Raw genomic sequence first — 22379 nt, forward strand, 5'->3', positions numbered from 1 at the left:
CCTCACTCACTGCTTGTTCCTCCACAGGGGTGAATCTGATGGTCCTGGCTCCGTCCACCTGGTGATGGTCCTGGCTCTGTCCACCTGGGGGACCCAACCTGGTGCTTCATGTCCCGTCCTGCCCTCCTCCACGTCCTGTTGTAGAGATTGAACAGCGGTGCATCACTCGCAGCAGCCACCAGATTTCAAGGACCTATCTACAGCTAACAGAAGTTAGCACAAAACATACAGACTAGAGTGATTATTTCAACATTTTGAAGACAAAAAGGGGCAAACCAGCTGGCCAAAGCTGTTCACCAGCTAAGTGACAAAGCTAGGTCGAGACAGAGCAGGTTTGCTTTCAGTCCTGTACTCAAGACCACTGCATGACGCTGTTTCTTCATTTTGGTTAATACTACTTCAGTGAGAAGAGCATACAGAGAAAGAAGAAATAATTAGGACTTGTGTTCTTTAAAAAGCAATAGCCGTGCTCACATGTGGAAACATTTCAAATTAGATGAAAGAATTAAGTTACTTCAGCACTTGTGATGTATTAAGAACTGCAGAAATAAGCTATAAGCTCTATCTTGCACTGAAAAAATTCTTTTATTTTTGCACAAAAATAGAAAAATCTTATTTATAAGAATTTACATTTTTAACATTACAACCATCTTCGAAGTGGTTAGCTAAAAACCATTTCAAAATGAAAAAAGCAGAAAACGTGATATACAAACATAACGGGAGTATTTCTCCAAGTAAATCCCAACATCTAAAGATATCTTTAATGATTCTGCAACTGACTTCGGTTGTGATTAAGGACATAATTCTACTAAACAAGCCTAACAAAAACTTTTTTTTAACAAAAACTTTTTTTTTTTAATAAGTTCACTGAAATTACACGTTCCCTCATGCAGAGATCACACCTGACTCTGTAAAACCAAAGAATAAAAATAAAAAAAAAAATGTGAGGCTATCATACATTCACATCCATTCTTTTCAAAGCAGTCTTGTCCTCCAGACTGTCAACACAAAGAAGAAAAATATCGACTTCTCTCTGCAGCTCAGCATAGCCTTGGGAACACCTCATTACAGCAATGAGCTGTGTTGCTATTGGGTCACACTGCTCTGCCATGGTCCCTTAGTCTTCATCTTCATTTGTACTGCAAAGAAAAAGCAAAGGATTTGTCTTTGAAGGCACCTCCAAGAAATTTCCCTTCCCAGTAGAAACCTCTGAATACTTGTCAGGTTCAGACACATGGTTTTCTTCTTGTTCCCGTAAAGCAAAGCAACTTGCAGCAGCCAGTTCTTTGGGCTGTTCTGAAAGACTAATTGCAGTGTGCATTTGTTTTTCTAATTCTTCTATCAATTTTCCAGGAACAGACGTAGATTGCAAAGAAGCCTTTGATTTTTCATCGCTAACCTCAACCATCGAAGTGTTTGCGTCTTGCCTTAATCCATTACAGTCAATAAGTGGAGCTGTCCCCTCCTCTTGAAGCACGCCTTGTGAAGAATTTATTTTCCCATCTTCATCGGCTGAGGACTCTTGCTCATCTGAATCAGAGCCTTCTGTCTCAGATGAAGTGCTGCTCGATTCTTCAGAGTCACTTGTCTCCGACTCAGAGGAAGGCAGCTGTTGCCTGGAAACTGCTGCAGCAGCTTTTAACTGTCTCTCCTCTTCTTGCACCAGCCGCGCTGCTGCTTCCAGCTCTTCCAGCTCAAATCCGAGGTGGGACTTAGCCAGTGAGGTTTTCTGCAAGGATTCAGAAAGTGCAGCCAACTTTTTTGACCTTTAAACAAGAACAAAACGTATTTAATGTTACAAACAGAACATTCCCATTTGATAATGAGAACAAATCAAACATTTCTACTATTCGCTTGGTTTGCAAACAACTTCCTATTTCAGTTATAACTGTAAAAGTAGATACACAAAAGTATCCAAAGTACTGGTGATTACTATTATTTTGAGTAATTTTTCTCATATGGCTAGGCAATATCCCACTGAAAACCTTCAGTGACATTTTCAGGAAAAAATACTGCTTTGTTGTTTCAGCAATACACAGCAAACTACCGATTTCACAGTGATTTTCAAAACACTGATCTCAGAAGAAATCTTTTCAGGATTGCTGTCTTTAGCAGTGAACTCTGCAGTATTTGGCTTATTGGATTAAGTTAACATGCAGCAGAATCATTTTGTTTTACTGCCCTTCCAGATGTCTGCTAAATGCAGATGAACTGACAGAGCACAGTTGATCAAGTCCATCTCAGTGGGTTGTCTTCATTATTTAAATGCTTAATTTTTTACCTTTAACTCTCCCAGAACTATCTGATGCCTTCAAATTGTTTTCAGATTTTATACTGGTTACATGTTTAACCACCTCTTAACTCTGACCTCTTTAAGAAACACAAATGACAGCCGATAATAAGCTGACTCCGCAGAACAGCACGCTCCTAACGAGCATCATCAGACTCCGGGAACGCGGCTCTCTCTTTGCAATGCAACCAAGTGACATTCATTTCATACATAAAAGCAATTGCACTACATTGAGTTGTATTCTTAGAGTATTGAAAACTTCAGTGCTGCAACTCCAAACAAAAAGCATGACGGCTCTTAACTGAAACTACAACAGTTTTTCCTCTGAGAAGTTCATGCTAGCTCCAATGTACAGCTCCTGGTGACCACCTTCCACTCTACGTGCTCCACAAAACTTTTCGTTTGCTTAGGAAGCATTTTCAGAGATCTCATTTTAAAGCTCTGCTCTGCTATTCTCTGACCAGTCCCCGCTCTTCTGCTAATTTTGAAGACTTCTTTAAAGCCTGCCTCTTAGAGGAAGTGGATCTTCCCTTCCCCTCCTCTACAAAGAGGAAACAATCCTCGTTTTTAAAGGTTATTTGAAATTAAATCTCACCTCCTCTCAAAACACATACAGACTTTCTAGGATCTGTCTAAAAATATAAATATTCAGGAAAAAAGTACACAATTTAAGATTTGAGTTATATGCATTTACTAACACGAAACAAGACAATAGTTACAAAAAAAAAATTCAGGATATATTGACAGAATCCATAACCATACTCCAGGCCTCCCAGAATCAATCTTTCCTGCATTAGAAAGTTTGAGAAAACTATTCTGCAGCTATGCTATTTATCCTCCACTTGGTTTCTCTGATATATTCTCCTCGCTTCACAGCTCCCTTGGTGCATCCGTGAGGTGTCCAACACACTGTGCTTTACCCTGCGTTTGTACGACAGATGAAATGTAAGTGAAAAAAAGTTATCGGGACCGTTCAGATAAGCACCACTACTAAAGCAGGCACGTTACCTCAGCTCCTAATCTTTGGAGCCATATCCATTTCCTCGAGTGCTCTGCAGTCAGCATGTGCTTTAAAAAAGCTTTAAAAAAGTGCATCGTGGATTTAAAAACAGAACCAAAAGCAAGGGAATGCCTCGAATTGGGGCGGGGGGGACAACACCACACAGAGGGGAAAACAGGTATAAAAATGGCAAGCATACATCCTGTTTCTTGTTGCAGAGTTTTGCCCCAGACTATCAATCAACTTTTCACCACTTCCTGCAACAGCAGGTCTACTATAAATCCTGCAGTAACTGACTGGCTTTCATTTCCTCTGCCAAAACCTGCTAACCTGCAAGGCACGACACGCTGACACCGGAGCAAGCAGCTGATAATGTAATACATGACTCCTGCGAGGCACAAGTTGAAGTGCTTGTTCTCTCAGCTGAATGATTTTAAAGATCTTTATATTCTATTTCCCAGGGGGGATAATTACTCAGTATAACATAGACTCTTCAATTTTTTTTTCCCCCCGCTCCTAAAGGAATTGGATTTAAAATTGGGGGAAGGGAAATTGAATGCAGCTTCTTACACGTTTTTAGGCACAGCGCAACGTTTAAAAGCTGAACTTGGAATGAAATACACCAACCTTCCTTTGCTCAACCCACAGAGTAGAAAACCAAGAATTAAGTGTTTACAGGAAATAACAGAAGCAACAGAAAAATGATATTTTTAGGACTTTTAACTCCAAAGCTAAAAGTTAAATCACAAATCCAAACAGCCTCCAATGTAAACATGGGTTTCAAATTTTAAAAAGCTGCTTACTTAACATTGCCCGAATTTATTTAGGTAAAATACTTCCTTTTTCTTTTTTTTTTTTAAATCAAGATCTTGATTATTTATTTATTTATTTAAGTTCCAGAGGATTTGAGAAGTTGCCTACTTTGTAACAGAGGAAACATTTTACTTACTCCTTAAATAAAAAGAAAAGAAGAAAGAAACCCCAAATGATGCACAGAAAGGTTCATAAGGCCTGGCAGGTAAGTCGTGCAGGAATAACTGTCTTGCAGGGAAATTTATTTCCTGAACACACCGGTGAGAAGCTGGGTTACGCTCTAAGTCACAGGAGTTTACATCCCTTTCAGAAAGCATTTTTCTCCTTTGCTTCTGAAACACGTCCTTCCTCCTAACTTCTTGCACGTACTCGTGTTATGTGCCTCCTCCCACTGTAAGAGCTGTTAACAACATGAAGGCACAATTATTTTTGTCCTACTACCTGACTGTCCACAAGAACACAAGCCCCACAACCTCAACTTGCGTTGTTACAGAGATTATTTTTTTCCTTGCATCGTGGCAGAGAATACGTGGTTCCTTTTAATTTCACTGACGCACCGTTTCCTCTGGTGACACATCTTCAACTCCAGCAACCTCAGTCTCACTACGTGTTTTACTACTGGCATTACAGATAGAAAATCAGTTTTTCAAGTCTTGTTTACCCACACACCTTTTCTATCATGTCTGTCGCTGTTTCCCAGCCCTGTAGGTATCTGTAGGTATTCTTTGGCTTTTACTTATTTCTGCTATCCTAATTTTTCCTGCATATTTTTCCTCCAAGATGTTCTGTCCTTGAAATCACTTCCTTAAAAACTTCCTTCCTCCTTTTTTTAGTATTTTCTTATAATGCAGTTAACACTTCGGATAAAGGAATATGCCACATAACCGAGTCAAGTATTAAGGAGGTGTATGGCATCATGTACATTTTTACATTAATACTTCACTGTGCTCCAGATTACCAATGACAAGTGGTACAGAAGAAAATATACAGCGATATGCTCATTTAATTCAACACACATTATTTTACTAAATTAGATGTGTGGTACCACTGACAGATAAAAGAATGGCCCCTCTAAAGCAGCAGGTTTTTCAGCACTCTACACTCACATGCATTTTTATCAATGAATTCAAAGAGAATGAATGAAAATGCTGGTGCCTGACAGCGGTGAACATCTGTCTTACTGGACAATGTAAAACTGCAAAAGGCATTCTTCTGAACATCTCGCTTTAATTCCTCCTGAGTGATCAAAGTAGACTACAAAATAATGATAATTAAGTCATAAAACAGCTGTGGCTTCCAGACTCACGTGTACTCCTTTTTCCTCAGAAGTTCTGCAAGAACTACCGAAAGAGGAGATGCTTTTTATCTTTACAACAGATAACCAAAACATGCCATTGATTCAACCTCACAAATCGATATTCTGCTTGAATGAGTAAATGCCTGCAAAAGGCCAACAATTCCTGCTCCCCAGATCTGCCTTACCTCAGTTCTCTCCCACGGGGTCCCAGGGAGCAGTGTGATGGCCAAGGCCCCAGAGCATGTTTCAGAAAAAAGAAACGGTGCAGACTTCATGCAGACCTGCACCACCTTTTCTAACTGCACCGCCACCAACCCAAGAATCCCATTACACCAACCAGAATAGGAGTCTTCTGGTAAGCCATAAAAAGCCTACAAAAATATTTTCATAGAAAACACAGAATGATTTGGCTTGGAAAGGACCTTAAGGATCGTCTAGTTACAACCCCCTGCCATGGGTAGAGCCACCTTCTGTAGATCAGGTTGCTCGAAGCCCCACTACTATTTTTTAGCTCTTAGCTGCATCGGATATTTGATTTTAACTGGATTTAAAAGAGCATGAATGAAGTATCTTTTCAGTTACTCAGATTTCTTAGCAGATGAAATGCTTCCTCCCAACTTTTACTCTGGTCATCAAGTCTCTTCCAGAAAAAATGGAAAGCCTACAGAGCTCAACATTTCAAATAGGAAAAATAAATTCAAACCATCGTGCTCTTGACAAATTTATATATAAAAGCTGCAAACCCCACTCCCCAACTTTCCAATCTTTTATATTAAAAAAGACAAGGCACTCAAATAGCAGCATTGTGTCATTCCCTCCCCACACCTTTCCTGTGCAAAGGACTGACAGAACTGCAATTAGCTATCAGTCCATCTTGTTTAAGGGAATTATCTTATTTCAAGGAGAACTGAATTTCAGGAGTGCATTTCACATCAGCCTTAAGAAAAGGTGGCAGTACTCTGTGGACAAAAAACAAGGGAAACAGCTTAAAAATCAGAGCATGGAAATGCTTTCAAGGGATACTGTGGGTCTCTGAGCTGACAGTTTCCCTGGCTGAAAGATAAGGAACAATTCAGGAAACAGAAGTGAAACACCAGAAGCGAGATACGATGTGTGAGAGGCTTGCAGTAAATAGGTCCTGCTGTTTCCAAAATCTTTTGAGTAGCATTTTAGAGATTAAACAGCAAATACTTTAATTTTTTCAAGTATGATTAATGGAATCGCATGATTACTTTAAGACATGCTCATTCCGTATGCACATTGTGGTAATGATATCTTATTATTATGGTAATAGTGTTCTTACATAAACCTGCATAATAAGCTTTAAAGGTGCTACACAAGGTAATTATTAGTTATCAAGACGTCAGTTGCTTAAGGAAAATGCTTAATTACAGGTTAAGCTGATCAGTTGCATGTTTTGTTTAACGTGCAGCTTCAAGAAACAGGTAACAACAGAGGCATCTCAGGTCTTGTCCATTTAGTCTGAAATTAAAATTTCATGACAGAAGTACTGTAATCCTTGCCTAGGCAGCAGGAAAGTTTGTCTAAAAGAAACAATAGATGCTGTTCCACAGATCTCAGATTATAAAAGAGTAAAACTGGGGTGAAAAGAACAAAGAATCAAAGGAGATTTAGTAAATAAAGGGAGATAGATAAAGCAGGAAAAAAAGAGGAATATGGCAGCAGGAAAGGGAAAGCTGGGTGTAGGATGGCAATCTAAAGGACCAATCGACAGACAAATCTGTAAGTTCGAATAAGCTACAGTCTACAGTAACAGTGGTGTATAGGAACTGTAAGAGTACTTCCTGCCTCAGCGGCCTTTCAGAAAACAGAGATGGTCTTTGCTACATTTCCCTCTTCCCTTCTACACCTCCTGTAGTGCTGACCATTCAGGATGATCACCAGGAGAGGTGAGAGCACTGGGGACTGAGTGCAGTGCCCAGTGACACGAGGGGTGGCTGGGGTGGGTGGGAAGCAGGACGCGACTTCCCCAGCTACAGCCCGAGGGGCTCTGGTTCTACCTTCTGTTAAGGAGTGAAGAGGGCACTGGGGTCTGATGAATGAAGACAGCTGCCATCTCCAGAACACGGAGGTACCAGAAGAGGTCTCACAGAGGAAGACACACTGCAGGGACTTGATTTTTTTGCAGGGACGTTTAACGTTAGCTGGAAGGAAAGGTAACCTACCAGAGTTAACCTAGCCACAGCAGGTGAAGACCACAGGACTTGGGGGGATACACCCAGACTTAAGATCCACAAACAGTTTTCTGTTTGGGGACAAAAATCAAGCAAATATTCACCAAACATTAAGTAAAAAAAAAGTGCTTCTGTATAATATGCTCATCAGTCAGAAACAGCAGTACGAAAAGAAAAGGTTTAAAGAAAAAGTGTTAATGGGCCAGGCCTTTCCATCTGCCTGGTATCTGCCTTGCATCCAAATCTCTTGGTTTAGCAGTTCGGCTGTCTTAAAACAAACAAACAAGAAAACAAAGAACTTGAAAAATATGAAAATCAGCATTCTACTCCTCATTCTACATGACGTGTGGCACTGCATACTCGATCACAGCATTGTGAGTTGCATACCTAAAATGCTGGGCAAAGTATTTGCAAACATAGGAGTAAATAGTCAAATTGGCATGACAGCCTTTAAAAACAGGAGTCAGCAATGTTTCACTACGGAACGAAGAGCGTCTTCTTGTACTGGTACAAGCTTTAGCTTGCTTCTGTTTTTGTAAACAATAGAAAAATTATTTCTACTGAATCATAAGCCTGGTTTTGCATTTTACAGATGTATACAAACATCCACTTTTCTGAAGTTTGTGGTGTAAACTAGGTATAACAGATAACAAAACTATAACACAACAGAATTTTCTTTTTTTATCTCCCCCTGCTCAATCACAATCAAGTTAGTGCACAGAGCACGAAGTCATGGCAGATTGTGTCGTACTTGGGCAAGAATAGCTCAAAAGCAAGAAAGCATGGGAACCTGTATATCAAAAACACTGACAACAGCTTTGGTTACCAGCCTGGTGTTTGAATGCGACCTAACTGGTCTTGGAACCGAGATTTATAACTCAAGTCCTGTTGTATGAGGCTGTTCAAATGTGGCTTGGGCCTGTTAATTGCGTTACAATGGGGATCAGTCCCTAGCAATGCTCTAACTTAGCTCTACAGAGCTGACAAGCCCCGTTTTAAATGTAGAACACTTTCCATTAATTATATTTAAGCCTTACAGGCAAGATAAACAACTCTCAAAGAAACAGTAGATACTTCAAGTGCAGACTTGCCTTTGCAGTGTTGTAGGCTCCACCACGTAAGAGAGCAGGCCTGTCTTATTGCTAAGCAGCCATCCCCTGGTAGGCCTACAGTTCCATGAGATGCATTCAACGACAAACTAGCAGCATGCTGTGCCAGCCAGCAGGACTAACAGATATAAAAAGGGCAGTTAAATAACTTATCTCCACTCGACAGGAGCTCCGGACACCTAGGATTCATCTAACAGCAAAGCTGCTGCGTTAAGCTAAAGGCTTCCCGTCTGATGGGTCTTCCAACCTCCTCCATATGCTGGGATGGCTCCACGAGAAGCTACTGAGTTTAAGGAGAAAGCATCAGTCTATATTTAAATTCTCTCCCCTGACAAGGCCTGGCAAAATTCAGACTTAGAAGAGAAAGCCTCAGAGACATCCTTTTTCTCAGATACAACAGATAAGATAACAAGCAGCACGCCCAGCCAGTACAACCACTTTAAAGGTGTTCCAGATGACAGACCTGGCAGCACTGCTTATCGTTTCCCACAATTTCTTGTTAGCTGGAGGCACAGTAAGTATCAGAACAACCCTAGAGTTAATACTATCTCAGGCATCACCAGATATAAACCCAAGCAGAGCCCCAGCAGCTCAGACAGAGGGCACCTAGGTGTAAGTATCTGCACGACACTGAACGCTGGGTAAGCTCTGAGGGATAAGGGAACTCTGCCTTGCCCCAACGGCAGAGGACAGGCTGCCATCCGACGTACCTGCTGCTTCTGGTCGCTGGTCAGCTGGTGCCGAAGCTGCAGACCCTGCAGCTTGGCCCTTTTCCTGCCCATAAGGCGTCTCTCTAGATTCCATCTATCGCTTTCTTCCAAGCCCTATTTGGCTTACGTGGCTACACAAGGGGTATGAAGAGACCTTGTTCAATGTTCAGCCCATTGATAATGCCAACATCAACTTCCTACAGGAATTTTGCGATGACCTGGATGAAAATTCATCTCCCTAAGACAGCAAATCTACTCCTGAAGTTCCCTTGAGGCAGAGGACTCGGTAAGTTACAGCTGACCACATCAAAAATAAAGTTCATACGAGAGTGACACAGCTGACCGAGCACCCAGCTATTCTTATGTACACTTGAGAAGAGAATGTATTGTTCCTCCACCTAGAATTTAGATATCAGCTTCCATCCAGCCTGCACAGCTGCTTCAGCAACCAAAGTGGTGATCTTCAGGGAATGTCTTGAAGATGGTAACTGAGCTCACCCTTTTAAGTAACACGGTAAGTCACTGGAAAAGCACACTCTGACATCCAGGGGCGGATGATAAGGTGGGAGAGGGAGACACACTCCTGAATTACCCTAACAGGACTAAAACTTCAGGGCTTTGGGCCAACAGTAGCATGCTTCCCCTAGAAACCCAACTAAAAGTCAAACATCCCTCCACACTTGAAAAACAAACAGCTAATAAGAAAAACAAAATGATTTAATTCTCATGATAGAGAACTGAAAGACAATTTGATTTTAATAAAATATTCAAGATATGAAGAAGTCTAGGTTTGATTGACCCTGACTGCAAAACACAAAAGCAATAACAAAAATGACATCGAATGCAAAGGCAGACTTCATTAATGTAGAAACACCTAGAGTCAACATGCGCAAAAAAGCATAAATGGTCAAACAACGAGATTAGATAACAAAAAAATCCTCCAGTCCAGGAACATAATCCTTACAAACGGACATTTAGCTGCGATCGTAAGAAACTCCTCACACTAAGCACACCATCCATTTGCCAAAACTACTCCTAAAGCCTCAGAATCGGCGCGGAGATAAGAGTCTCTAACTCAATTACACCTTTTATCATGTTTTATATGAGACACTGTATTTCACCACATTTTATTCCACTTTCAAGGTTATTCCTAACGAGTGTTTCAACTTATCCTTGATGCAGTGACCTCCAACCAAAGAGAAATGGTTCTGAAAAAGCAAGCTCAGAATTAGCCCAGACTTTTCAGTGTTTATTTGCTGGCAGTAGTAACACATACACCAAGAGTGAGCCCCCCCCCAAACTAAGCTCTGAAAGTAATTCACAGCAGAGTCTGTAGTCTTGGTAAATTTTAAACAGTGACAAACAGCTTGCCTATCTGCACACTCTGTTCTATTAGGAACTGCAAGAACAATCTCTAACTTTACATGATTTTTACTGAAAACTACTTTACATACCCCTTTACCCCAATTTACCACAGGCTTGGGGAACTATACACAGATTTTATCCAGTTCTGGGAACACAACCGGTCTCTACTGTGAAATAGAGCTAAAACTTTAACGAAGCAGAACAACACTACCCTGAAGTCTGAGGCATGAAGTGGAAAAGAAGAATACACATTAACTGAGCCAAAGGGCAACCCTTTCTTGGAAAGGAAACGCACTCATTCGGAAGAATACAGACAGTATTTTTCTCTCTCTCCATACACAGACAATACCTTAGGTTCCTAATGAGCAGAGAAGTTCAGAAGTCTAAAATTTTACATTTCTTTCTTCAAAAATGGCACATCTACCCACAAAATTCCTCTTACTGTACCAGTAAAACAGGAAGCCATTCCTTTATGGAATAGACAACATCTACTAAGTTGCTCTTTCTGACCTTTACTGTTATTTTACCCGTTTTCCTGAGATGTACCATCTGAGAGGTGGCCAATCATAACCCCACCTGACTTCGGAGATCTGAAAGAATCACAGAGAAGGTGGTATCATTAACAGGCAGCGAGATAAACTCGAGCAGCTCCATTCAACAGTTCTGTGCACTTAGTTTATTACATATTTTATAGTAAGAGGCAGAACCAATAAATAACCCCATTAAAATCTCATTAACTCTGATCAATGCGTACCAAAGCTAACCTAAGAACGAAGCTGACTTGAATGTGTTTGTGAAGGAGAAAGAGGACCATTTTCTTCAGGACTTGGCTAAAAATTGATCTAAACTTTAACTAATCTTCTACATTATCTACAGCAAAAGAAAGACAGATGAGTGTAAACACAACACAAATAATGCAACATCTGTTCACACAGTTTAGTACTAGACTAACCACTAACTTTATAGGTTAAAAAAAAAGTCTCCAGAACACAGCACTGAAAACCACAGTTTATAAACATCCTTATGAAAAGCCAGCTGCTAAAATAACGCGCCCAGTCTATTCAGGGTATCTCATGCAAGTGCAGGTAAGAATTCATTTTTCCATTTCTCAAGAGAATAGATTCTGATTTTTAGCCTAAATAATTTAGGCCTACACAGTTATACTATCTCTATACTTACGGTTAATTATTTCCTTTATAACAAATTTTGGAAATAACAGGCAACTTCAATCAAATTTAAAAGCAACTACAGGCTGAAAAAGATCTTTGAAGTCCTGCATGTTTCATGAAAATAAGCAGAAATAGATCAGAAATAGACAGCCCCATGAGAAAAGGCAGGCAGAACACAACCATGGTGTACTGGGTTGGTTGGAGACCACAGCATGCACATACCAACTGCTTGTACCAACCAGCCCATCAGCGCTCAGACCAGCTGCTGCCTCTTGCCTCATGGAGGTGTCAAGGGATAAGATGAAATGAGGGCACAAGGACAGGATTTGTACAAAGTTTACAGAACTTTTTTTCTCCCTTCCTCCTTTGTAGACATCAGACAAAGTGGAGACTGGAAACGTATTCGCTGCTCACCGAATCTTTACCTTAAAGGTAAGAAAATCACGCCATAAAAATGGGAGCACTGGGTTCAGAAAGAAGTCCGGAAAATATGTCTCCCTTTACAAGGGAGAACAGACAAGAGAAACCCACCGCTTGTCTTCAGGTGACAGACAGAAGTCCAGAGCACAAAACAAAGGCTGACGTGGAAGAATCCAACAGGCTTATGGGCAATAGAAAATGCTTTCATCCTGCAACTCTGGCTTCCAAAGGGCATTGCCTGCATTCTGAGCTAAGAGCGATATACTTACGCTGCGAGCCAACTCGCAGTCTTGTAAACACGAACTGCTATCTACAGAGCTTAAAGTATTACAGTCTGTTAAACATAAATCAAATATAAAACACAGCACCATCATTTCAATTTAAGTGACTTCTTTATGTTAATAAATCTGAGTATTTCAAGTGACTTTCCCTCCATATTTATTCTGTAGTTCCACAGCATTTCTTTCATAAAGAATCTAAATACTGTATGAGCTGAACTTCACATTTATAAATATTTAAAAAAAAGATGAAGCTTTCCAGTGTAACATTTTACTTTCATTACTTGGTCTTTTGATAAGTTGAAACTAAACATATCATAGATTATAAAAGAAATCAAGGACAGCTTATGTATATGATGCTACGAAAATATTCAGAAGAAAAAACAGACTTCTAATTAATACTGGACTATAAAAAGAAACTGAACAGTGTTTATGTTTTAAGAATGCTTTAACTGAGTTTAGAAACAGCTCAGTGTTGCCAAAATAGCTTCAATAAGTTGCAACCAGCCTAAACATCCAGCAACTGCGCGGCTTCCAAAGTTCTATATGGTAAATAAAATAACGCAAGATTAATAGGAACTCGCCACAAAACAGACACAGTGAAAGGAACAGATTTTAAGATGCGATAGCAAGTGTTGGCTGTGTGACAGAAACAGAACGCTGACACTTGTTCTACGTCAGCAGCATCTCACTTGTAAATTTCTTAATTGCTGTTACCTGTAGCTTGGGCTTCACCGTGGCCCCTCACAATCTAGTATCTCTCTATGGCCTCCTCTTGTCTCCTCTGCCAACGCCCCGTGCTTGCAGGGCACCTCGTATCGGCTGCCCTAGGGCAGGATCACCCCTCCTACGCCTTTTGGTGACAATGAGGCCACATCCCACCGAGATGGCCGCATACCTGGCTCCCCACCACGACAGGAAAGCCCGCAGCCGCGGTCCTTGCGGGAAGGAGTCCCCGGGGAATAGTGGGGGCAGGCCCCAAGCTAAATGATCATCCCAACTCCTTCAGCATTGTTTCTCTCGTGCCATCGCTGTTTGGTCTTGAGATTTACAGGGGAATCACCGCGAGGGGTGGGAGCGGGCGGAAGAGACCGAGGCAACACTGACAGGGCTGAAAACACAACAGGAAGGCATTAGCAGGCTGCTCATCGGCTCCCCGCTTTGATCACAGCTGCACACTCCACCTGCTCAGAAAGGCAACAACTACACGAGCCTGTCCTTCCCCCGTCGGAGCAGAAGCCAGCCGAGATGTGCCGCCTGCAGAGACACGGCACCGAGCGCTGACCCTTCTGCAGGCAGACAGGAGCTGCCTCCCAACAACTTTGGGAAATCAAAACAGTGGCCTGAGGGGGAAAAAATGGCTTTCTTCTTTCCCTTCTCTACCCACAGCAAGGTGCATGCAGACACAGCCGGAAGGAATACGAGCTATAGAAAAACGATGGAATAAATAGGGCAAAAAAAAGAGAGGAAAGGAGAGGAAAACATCAAAGGAAACTGCAGCTAGCAGCTGGGAAGAGAGATTAAATCCCTTGTTAGAAATCCATGCTTTACAGGGCTTGCTAAAACATATATAAAGGGAAATTTCTGGCATTATACCCACCTGTCTATCACATTTTTCAGCCTTTAGGGCAAACACTGTTTTGCTTTAAGCCTCTTAAGTCAGTATATTACATTGCTTGGGTATTGTTATTTACAAAGTGCTCCGTGTACACCTACTGCTCTACAGACAATTGAAGCGACACCTCGGGCCTTAAATAAGATGCAATATTTAATGAGAAGCATGGCAGCTCAGGATGACAGTAAACAAAGAGAAACTATATTAAAAACATACATCAAAATAGTGAAAGATGAGACAAACACATAATGTGCCTGCAAATTCTTAGTTACTATTTTTAAATCAAAGAACTGTGATCTAAGGATTAAAAGCAGATGACTTGGCATGGAAATAAATAAAATTTGGATTCTCTACCAAATTCAGGCACCAGCAGCCTGTGCACTCTGATAAATTGGTAAGCCCTTACCTAAGGTCTAAGTGCTAAATGATAGCATTTCCCTTTAAAAAAAAAAAGGACTAGAAAAGCCTATTTTAGTAACAAATTGTGAAGAATCTCAAATACTTTCTGCACCATATCCATAGCCAGTGTTTGAGCCATAAGGTACGAACCAAGAGTTACGTTGTCTTGATGGAAACAGATAAAACAGTACAAAAATCACCCAAAAACTAGGGAGAATGAGGCAAGTCAACATATCACTGGTCTGAATTTTTCCTGTTTCATATTCAATTAGATGGATTTTTAGCTGTAATTTTTTGTTGCTCTTGTATTACACAATGGCTAAACAACGAATCTCTGCCCCAGCATACTTGCAGACATGTCAAAAATCAGTCTTTCTTAGGAATGACCCACTAAGGTTTTCCAGTTTCTTGCCATAACATAGGTCATTCAGACACGCACATTCATGGAGCTTTTTCTCCTGTAACTCTCTCCAATTTTCAACATTTTTTAAAAGTAGACACGAGAATTAGTCGGTTTGTTAGCAGGCTCACAAATGATGCAGTCTGAGGTTGTGCCACTTTTCTCCTAAACAATACCATTCTGCTTCTTCAGTGAAACACCGTACGCACGCTCTTACCTACCGAGAGATGAATAGGTACTCAAGTTCAAACTGTTCTCAAGCATGACCCAAGCAATTTTTCCTGCCCTCAACTGTCTTATGCTCTTCAATTCATAACCATGATCTACAATCTCTTATTGTAAATGTGCCATCTTATACTTGATTGTATTAAAATGCATGTTGTTCAAATAAGCGTATGTTGCCAATCTGGGTCAGTCTGTGCAACTCATCTGTTCAAATCATTATTTCCTACTTTAAAAAAAGAACAACTTTAAATGTCACCAGAAATTTTATCTAAAGAGACATACACTGTATTTTCTTACGAATTGCTTAAGATATCAGCCAGTACTCAGACAAAGACTCTGAAGACAATGGATGATCTTCATTTCGTAAAGAAACAAAAAATGCTGTCCCTTCCCAGTTTTTTCCTTTTTCCAGTATTCCCTAGAACACTGACACATTAGTTACTCCAAGGGTCAGTGGTACGTAAACTGAAATAGGCATAAAATGAACCTCAAGAGCCTGCCAGGATACCGTTTGAAGCAGCCACTCCCATTACTGGTAAAACTTTGAAAACCAGCTGAAACATCTGAAAGTTAATACACTACTACACGCCACCAAAGAAGTGGTGGAAAAGCAAACCTAAAGCAGCACGATTACTTCAAGCAGTAAGCAAACGCAGTCTGCATGCTGAACTAGCTGCCAGCAATAGTAATGCCAGTTTACAAAGCCTGCTAAGAAGGAAATACAGTAACAGAGGCTTGTAATCGTGAGCTACTATTGCAAGGCATCGCAGGATAGTAAGGGTGAAGTCTAGGAAACCAGATAAAACAGCTTTCTTACTTCAGTCATTGAAAAAGTGTGATCACAATCCAGCGCACCAAGATTTATTTTATCCCTGGTACCTGCATGGATTGTAATATGAAGTGGAAACAGCAAAGGAAAGAACAACCTTCAAAGAACGATACCCATAGTCCAACAAGTTGTTTCGTTTTACATGGAGTGTGTGGGGGAATTAAGGGGCTTCAGTGCATCCAAATAATGATACCATTCAAGGAGGATAGTGAAAAATATAATTCTCTAACTACAAGATATATCAAAAGGAGGGATTTTGTAATGGTGGCAAGGAGGTTGTTCACTAATAAATAATATAACCAGCTACATGAGAGCATACGCTAAAAGCAGATGCTAATGGCAAGGCTGCTTTCAGAGCAATGTGGAAGCAATTTTGCTTTTCTCTGCACCACCTACTTGGAGTACTGGAATTTTATCAAACCTGAAATTACCGTATCTTTCAATGAACTAAGCTTAATTTGGGCAGTAATGAAGGTAAATAAAACCTACACTACAGCCAAAGCAGAGCGCAGTTGACCATGAAAGTGTAATTCACATAAAATACAATACTGTCAGTTGTATTCTTCCTAAGATCTTAACTGTAGGAAATGCTTTAAACATACCATACCAAACAGTTTAATCCCACAGAACCAAGAAACAGGATTTTCATCCAGAATATATTACTGCTTATGCTTTTGTTCTTCTGAATCATGGCTGCTGAATCTGAGAGGTTAACAGCTGAAAATTAGCATATTCTTCTAACACGAGAATGCTTTGAGCCACTGATTAATACTTCTTCTCTGCTAATGATCCCCACACACACAGACACAGACACACACACACACACACAGCAAATTTAATAAACTAGCTTGCTAGCAGCATACCATTTAACAGTCTGTTCGGATAGTTTTGTTCCTGAATCTTCCTTTCTGAACTTAGTATTTTCATCATAGATGTGCACAGTCAACAAGATCTACTCCATTCACCCCTCATTTGAGGGTACAGTCCTTAGCTGGATGTTACAGGTAAGTTACTCCTAGGAACACTGCAAAGCCATGAAGAGAGAACAGGACTTCATGAAAATTAACCCTGTAAGTAGCAAAAAAGCAAAGACCGAAAGATTTTTCAAAGTCTGTTTTTCCTCTATTAAAGTATTTTGATCTTTCCAAACGTCCAAACCACTGAAGAAAACAAAAATGCCAAGAAACAGAGGCAAAAATGGCACAAAGTAGTTTCTACACAACCTTCCAGAGTTTTCCGGACCTCAGCAAATAGTAACGGGGTCAAATTTTAAGTCTGCAGATGAGATGATCAATTTCACAAATAATTTTTTACATACAGCTTTTTATATTCACCTAAAGACCGTAATATTTGACTACACAAGCTTAAAGATGTTATATGTTATAAAAAATATTTTCCCAAATCTAGCCGAAGCTTGAAGCAGTTCTTTCAGGAGGGCTGTCAGACGTGGTCTGCTCTTAAACGCTCTTTGCCCTACAAGCAAGCACAGGAGAGTATATGGGGGAGCTGACATAACAAAACAAAAGGAAAGTACTACAAGTAAGATGCTCCACAGAGTAGAGAACTTAATGTAAATTAATAACAGACACATACAGCTATGCAAAAAGCTAAATAAACTGAAAAGAGGCTTTTGACAATTCAATGGTACAGTGTGTTTAGATGAGCACAACAGCAAGCTATCAGCACCACTCTGATTATCAAATGTATGTTTGGAAAAAAAACATTAGTAGGCTGCCTTTTTTTTCTAAATATAAACAGATGATCACTTGTAAAATAAATATTTATTATCAGTTAAAGCCAACAAAAGAGGTCAGAACCAATATACAGAAATCTTCCTCTACCAAACTTTAACCACAGCAATGGACTGAAACTATGATGCCAAAGGCTGAGATCCTTATTCCCCCACTTTAATGCCTTTATCATTTCTAATCTTAAAAATCCTAAATCTCACTGATCATACTTTTTTCTGAAAGACTTGTATTCCTCGATGCCTTTGCAACAGCAGCCTGTAAACCTTCAGGCCCACATACACCGTATTGATTAAAACAGTAATTCAGAAAGCCTAGGGAAAAGAAAAGGGGAGCTGAACAATCACAGTCAATCTCATCACCTCAATGACACACTGTGAGTGTAATTAATCCTACATTTATTTAGAGAACTTCACACCCTACACATCAAGCAGCAACTCCCTGCTGGCTTCTGACTAGGTAATTATGTTGTAACAAGGACTAGGTTTTGATTATAACAAAGAGATGAAAAGGAAAACAGAGCTATGAAGCTAGGATATCTTTTAGGGTATGTCTAACCTGCAAATCAACAGAAGCAAACCTAACATGTTTAGGAATACTGAGTTGGCTTTAGTCTAGTTCCAGTAAAGACACCAGCTTCTACAGAGCTGCATAAGTGACATCAGGGATCCTGGTTCTTTAAAGCGTACTCTAAAGCAAACAGTCCATGCTTGAACCGGCACGTTATACCTACAGTCATCAAAATTAGCAAGATTACATTTGTCATAGGTGTAAGTATATGTACTCTGCAACGAGAAGGTGTGACTGCAGAGCATGTACACACCAAAGCAGCCTGTACGCAGGTGTCATAAATCAAGTTGCAGGCACAGTTCCACGGGACATGCTGAAGCAATTTAGTGGCTCATCCCTCTTAACGTAACAGATCTCCTTTACTGTGAGTCAAATCTACAGCAATACACAATGTCAATAATGACTTTAGAATTTTTTGCAATAGAACAGATCGTGAAAAGAGATGAGATGGTAAGATAAAAATAGTGCTGTTGAAAATACAATGCAAATTATATGGGATCAAACATCTTACTCTTCTGCATTCCTTGTACCCATGAACTTTGGAGATGTATAAACTATAAAGCTGCCTACGTGTAACTACCCCTGGAGAACTGCCAGGGCCCCTAACAGCTTCAAATCCATTTCAGGAACACAGGAAACATACGTTTACCAATAATGAAGTGGTATATGTTTAAACCTAAACATGTATTTAAATGTTAGGTAAACATACTTTAACTCGGCGTGGGCTCAATTGTTTTCTTCCACAGGGATACAGAACAGCATGCACTTAACTGCCTGCCTGCACCACGACTCGAAGCTGTTCAGCCCTGCACTTCACCACTGATCTCACAGCCAGCAGCATCACACGGCTGAGCTACAAATAGAGACCGGTGCAAACTGAGTACAAAGCACTGGAGAAAGACATCAGGCTACACAAAGGAACCTCAGCACAGCAAGAGTCAGTGGGTGAACTACTCTGACATCTATCTGTAAGGGAAACAACTCCTATGGGGTCACAGACAGAACTATCCTCCAGCAAGGAAAGGAAGGAAAGAAGTTCTTCTGCAATAAGCCCACACTTGATTCCCCGCTCTTCACAGCCCACATGTAGCTATGAGACAACCAGTGGTTCCCCAAAGCTCTATCTCCTCTCCCTCATCTTCCTCTGCTTTTTATACCAGAATGGTGCGAAAGACAGAGAAAAGCTCAGACTTGTAATACAAGTTCAGTTATAGCTTCACTTTGGAGAGGCTGCCATACGTATCATAGCGGTTTGTAAAAGCTCTGACCTAAAGAAGAAAAGCATGCAAACCAGACAAATTAAATTTAATTTTATTATGGAAATGAAAGTAGTAACAGAAGTGACAGCAGGGTGGATGATAAGCTCACTTAGCAGGGGGATCAAATGAAGTGATGACATGTCATTATGACCTCAGGGGTTAAAGATGCAATTTTCCATCTGGCTGCATCTGGCTTTTCAACATAAATGTTGACACCACCTGCCAAGACTTACTACAGGCTGCCTGCGTAGGTCTTTGTCTAGCTTTTGTTACCCAGGTTAACCTTTACTTTTCTCTCTTCTGATAGGTTTTGCTGAGCAACGTGCTTCCTTCCTTCAAAACACAATGAAGTTAAAATGATTTTACATGCCATTTTATACCATAGAACAAATTATTGATTTCACAAGCAAGCTAGAAATCTAAAAAGCAGGTAAAACTAAACTTAAGACTGCAAAAGAAAAGATGAAACTTTAGCTATACTTGCTAATATCTTTTATTATCTAAGATTTTCAAGAATTCACTTTTAGTAGCAAGTACCTCAATAAAATCAGTCTCTCAAAAAATCCTTAGAATTAAAGAACTGGATTGTACTCACCGTATCCAACTGACTATTAGCCACCTGCATTTGTTTTTATTCAGAAGCTTAATCATTTCCAATTCCAGACACACTGTGCTTAAAATAAATCATCTTCTGCCAGCCCAGTGACACATTCACTTATTCATCTAATTTAGCCACAGCCAAACGATGATCTCAAACCAAATTTGTAATCTACTATTGACACACTGCTGGCTATAAGGTTTTGTTTCCACTCTGAAATCTAAAAGCTAGTAACTACCTGTGGTGTTCCCTTCCTGAAGGCTTTATCTTGACTATTCTCTTACTACCATATGATATATCCATTGCATTTCTGCCTGTGCCATAGTTTTTTTCCTAAACCTACGACTCCCAGAGTTTTCTCTGCCAGTACAGGTAAGCTAAAAATCTTGCTTCCAGCTGTTTTTAAAGTGCCCAGATTCTTCACTAAAAATAACCTACAATCTGTTTTAACTGTTAAACAAAGAGGCCCCAACCTCCACTAGGACTGGGTCACATATCATGGAAAGAGAGGAAGAAAAGAAAAACCCTTCACAGATTTTTGAGGGTAACCTGGGACTACAACTATGAATAGAGAGGAGAAAATGGAGACAAAGGAGGTTAATAAAGCTTGCACAGAGCAAAGAATAACTAAAAAACAAAACAGAGAAAGTATCCAAACCGAGTGGGCACGCAAATTATTTCATTAAAAGACCACTAAAGAAACCTATAGATTCCTTCCCCTCCCAAAACTCTTTCCCACAGAGGCAATTATCAGAGAGCTGTAACAACTTTCTTCCCCTGGAATGGCATGTGTACCACCCTCCCATCCCAACACCGTACTCACCTTGGGGAGCTGGAACCCTTGTTCTTACCAGACCATTCACCAACCATTTCCAAATCTGTTAGGTATTTTCTGAGTGAAAAGTGGACTCAGTACTTTCCTTCAACACTTACAAGGGGAAAAAAAAAGTGCCCCCATTCACTTAGAACATGCTTAACTTCAAGCACATGCTTCACTGCTGAACTGAACCAGGAATGACTTATTTAAGCATATGCTTAAATGCTTTCCTGATTCAGGCAAATTCATTCCTAAAAATAGGCAATGGTTTCTACTGTTCCTCTTTCTCTTGTTCTCCTAATGACAGACAACTATTGTGCCATGTCATTATGACAGCAAGATAGCTTAATTGCCCTCTTTCCAGAAGCTGTCAGTTCTGCTTAACTGGTACATAACGTATGTGTCTGGGAGTAAATGTGTTAATGTATCAGTCACTCGTATCTACCATACATTTTCTCCTGCTATGTTTACAGAAATTCTTGGGTTTTCTGACTAACTTCCTTATCACTATATTCACTGATATGGGCAGCAGTGATATCACTGTTCTGTGACTCATTTCTTTGCGAAAGATCATGAAATAACTCTCTCTTTCATTTACTTTTTTGAGTCAACTTCAACCTGAACATGAATTTCCCCATACTTGTATTTAAGGCCTGAGTGAAAAAGACCCCTCAGAAATGGAGATTTGGAATGAACTGGTTGTTCTTGTAACTAATCAGGTTTCATCAATCAAAAACTTCGTAAACATCCGTAGTCGCTTTTGCGCATCATCACCTGCAGGAGCATGATCTCTTTTAACATATAGAGAAGAGTAAGAATCATCTAGTACATAATAAGCAGTTGTGAACAAAAGGCCTTTAACCTTAGAAAGAAAAGTAAGCCAGCTTGCACACTACCCTTTCTGATCGTGAGAATTACCAAGCTCCCTCTATATCCCCTCATCACTTCTAGTATCTTGCGCACTGACTTTTTTTTACCTCCAGAAAACTCCTCTTGAATTGTGAACTAGAAGGCAAAGACTATGTTTAACCATTGTTAGGAAATCCATATGTTGCTGTATTATCAAACGTGACAATGGCACTTTTTGTATTTGTATTAGTAAGGCCACGATTCCCAGATTTAGTCTGGAAGCGGCAGAGTCACTGTTTCCTCTCCAGAGAAGTGGAAGCCAAAGCATATTGCCAGACAGAGTGAGCCGGCAAGCAACTACAGGGGCAACAGTATGCAGCACACAGATTTGAGACACTTACTCTGGTGTTAATAATCAATTGGT

General features: G+C 40.3%; 1 protein-coding gene across 3 annotated transcripts in view; it reads right to left on the reverse strand.

Annotated features, from left to right (window-relative positions):
• Window positions 1-570: 570 nt before the first annotated feature.
• Window positions 571-22379, reverse strand: part of SHQ1 (SHQ1, H/ACA ribonucleoprotein assembly factor) — a 48442-nt gene continuing 26633 nt past the window's right edge. The window contains exons 13-14 of one of the 3 annotated variants that reach the window (XM_040569283.1): window positions 1400-1766; window positions 571-1139 (exon numbers count right to left, since the gene is read on the reverse strand). In XM_040569283.1, coding sequence (XP_040425217.1) covers window positions 1131-1139; window positions 1400-1766 — 376 coding nt within the window. In that variant the 3' untranslated portion in view covers window positions 571-1130. Of the gene's footprint in view, window positions 1767-20987; window positions 21218-22379 lie in introns of those variants that run through there. The other 2 variants (XM_040569282.1, XM_040569284.1) reach the window with 2 other exon arrangements.

Source organism: Cygnus olor, chromosome 10 (assembly GCF_009769625.2).
Source record: "Cygnus olor isolate bCygOlo1 chromosome 10, bCygOlo1.pri.v2, whole genome shotgun sequence".
NCBI lineage: Eukaryota > Metazoa > Chordata > Aves > Anseriformes > Anatidae > Cygnus > Cygnus olor.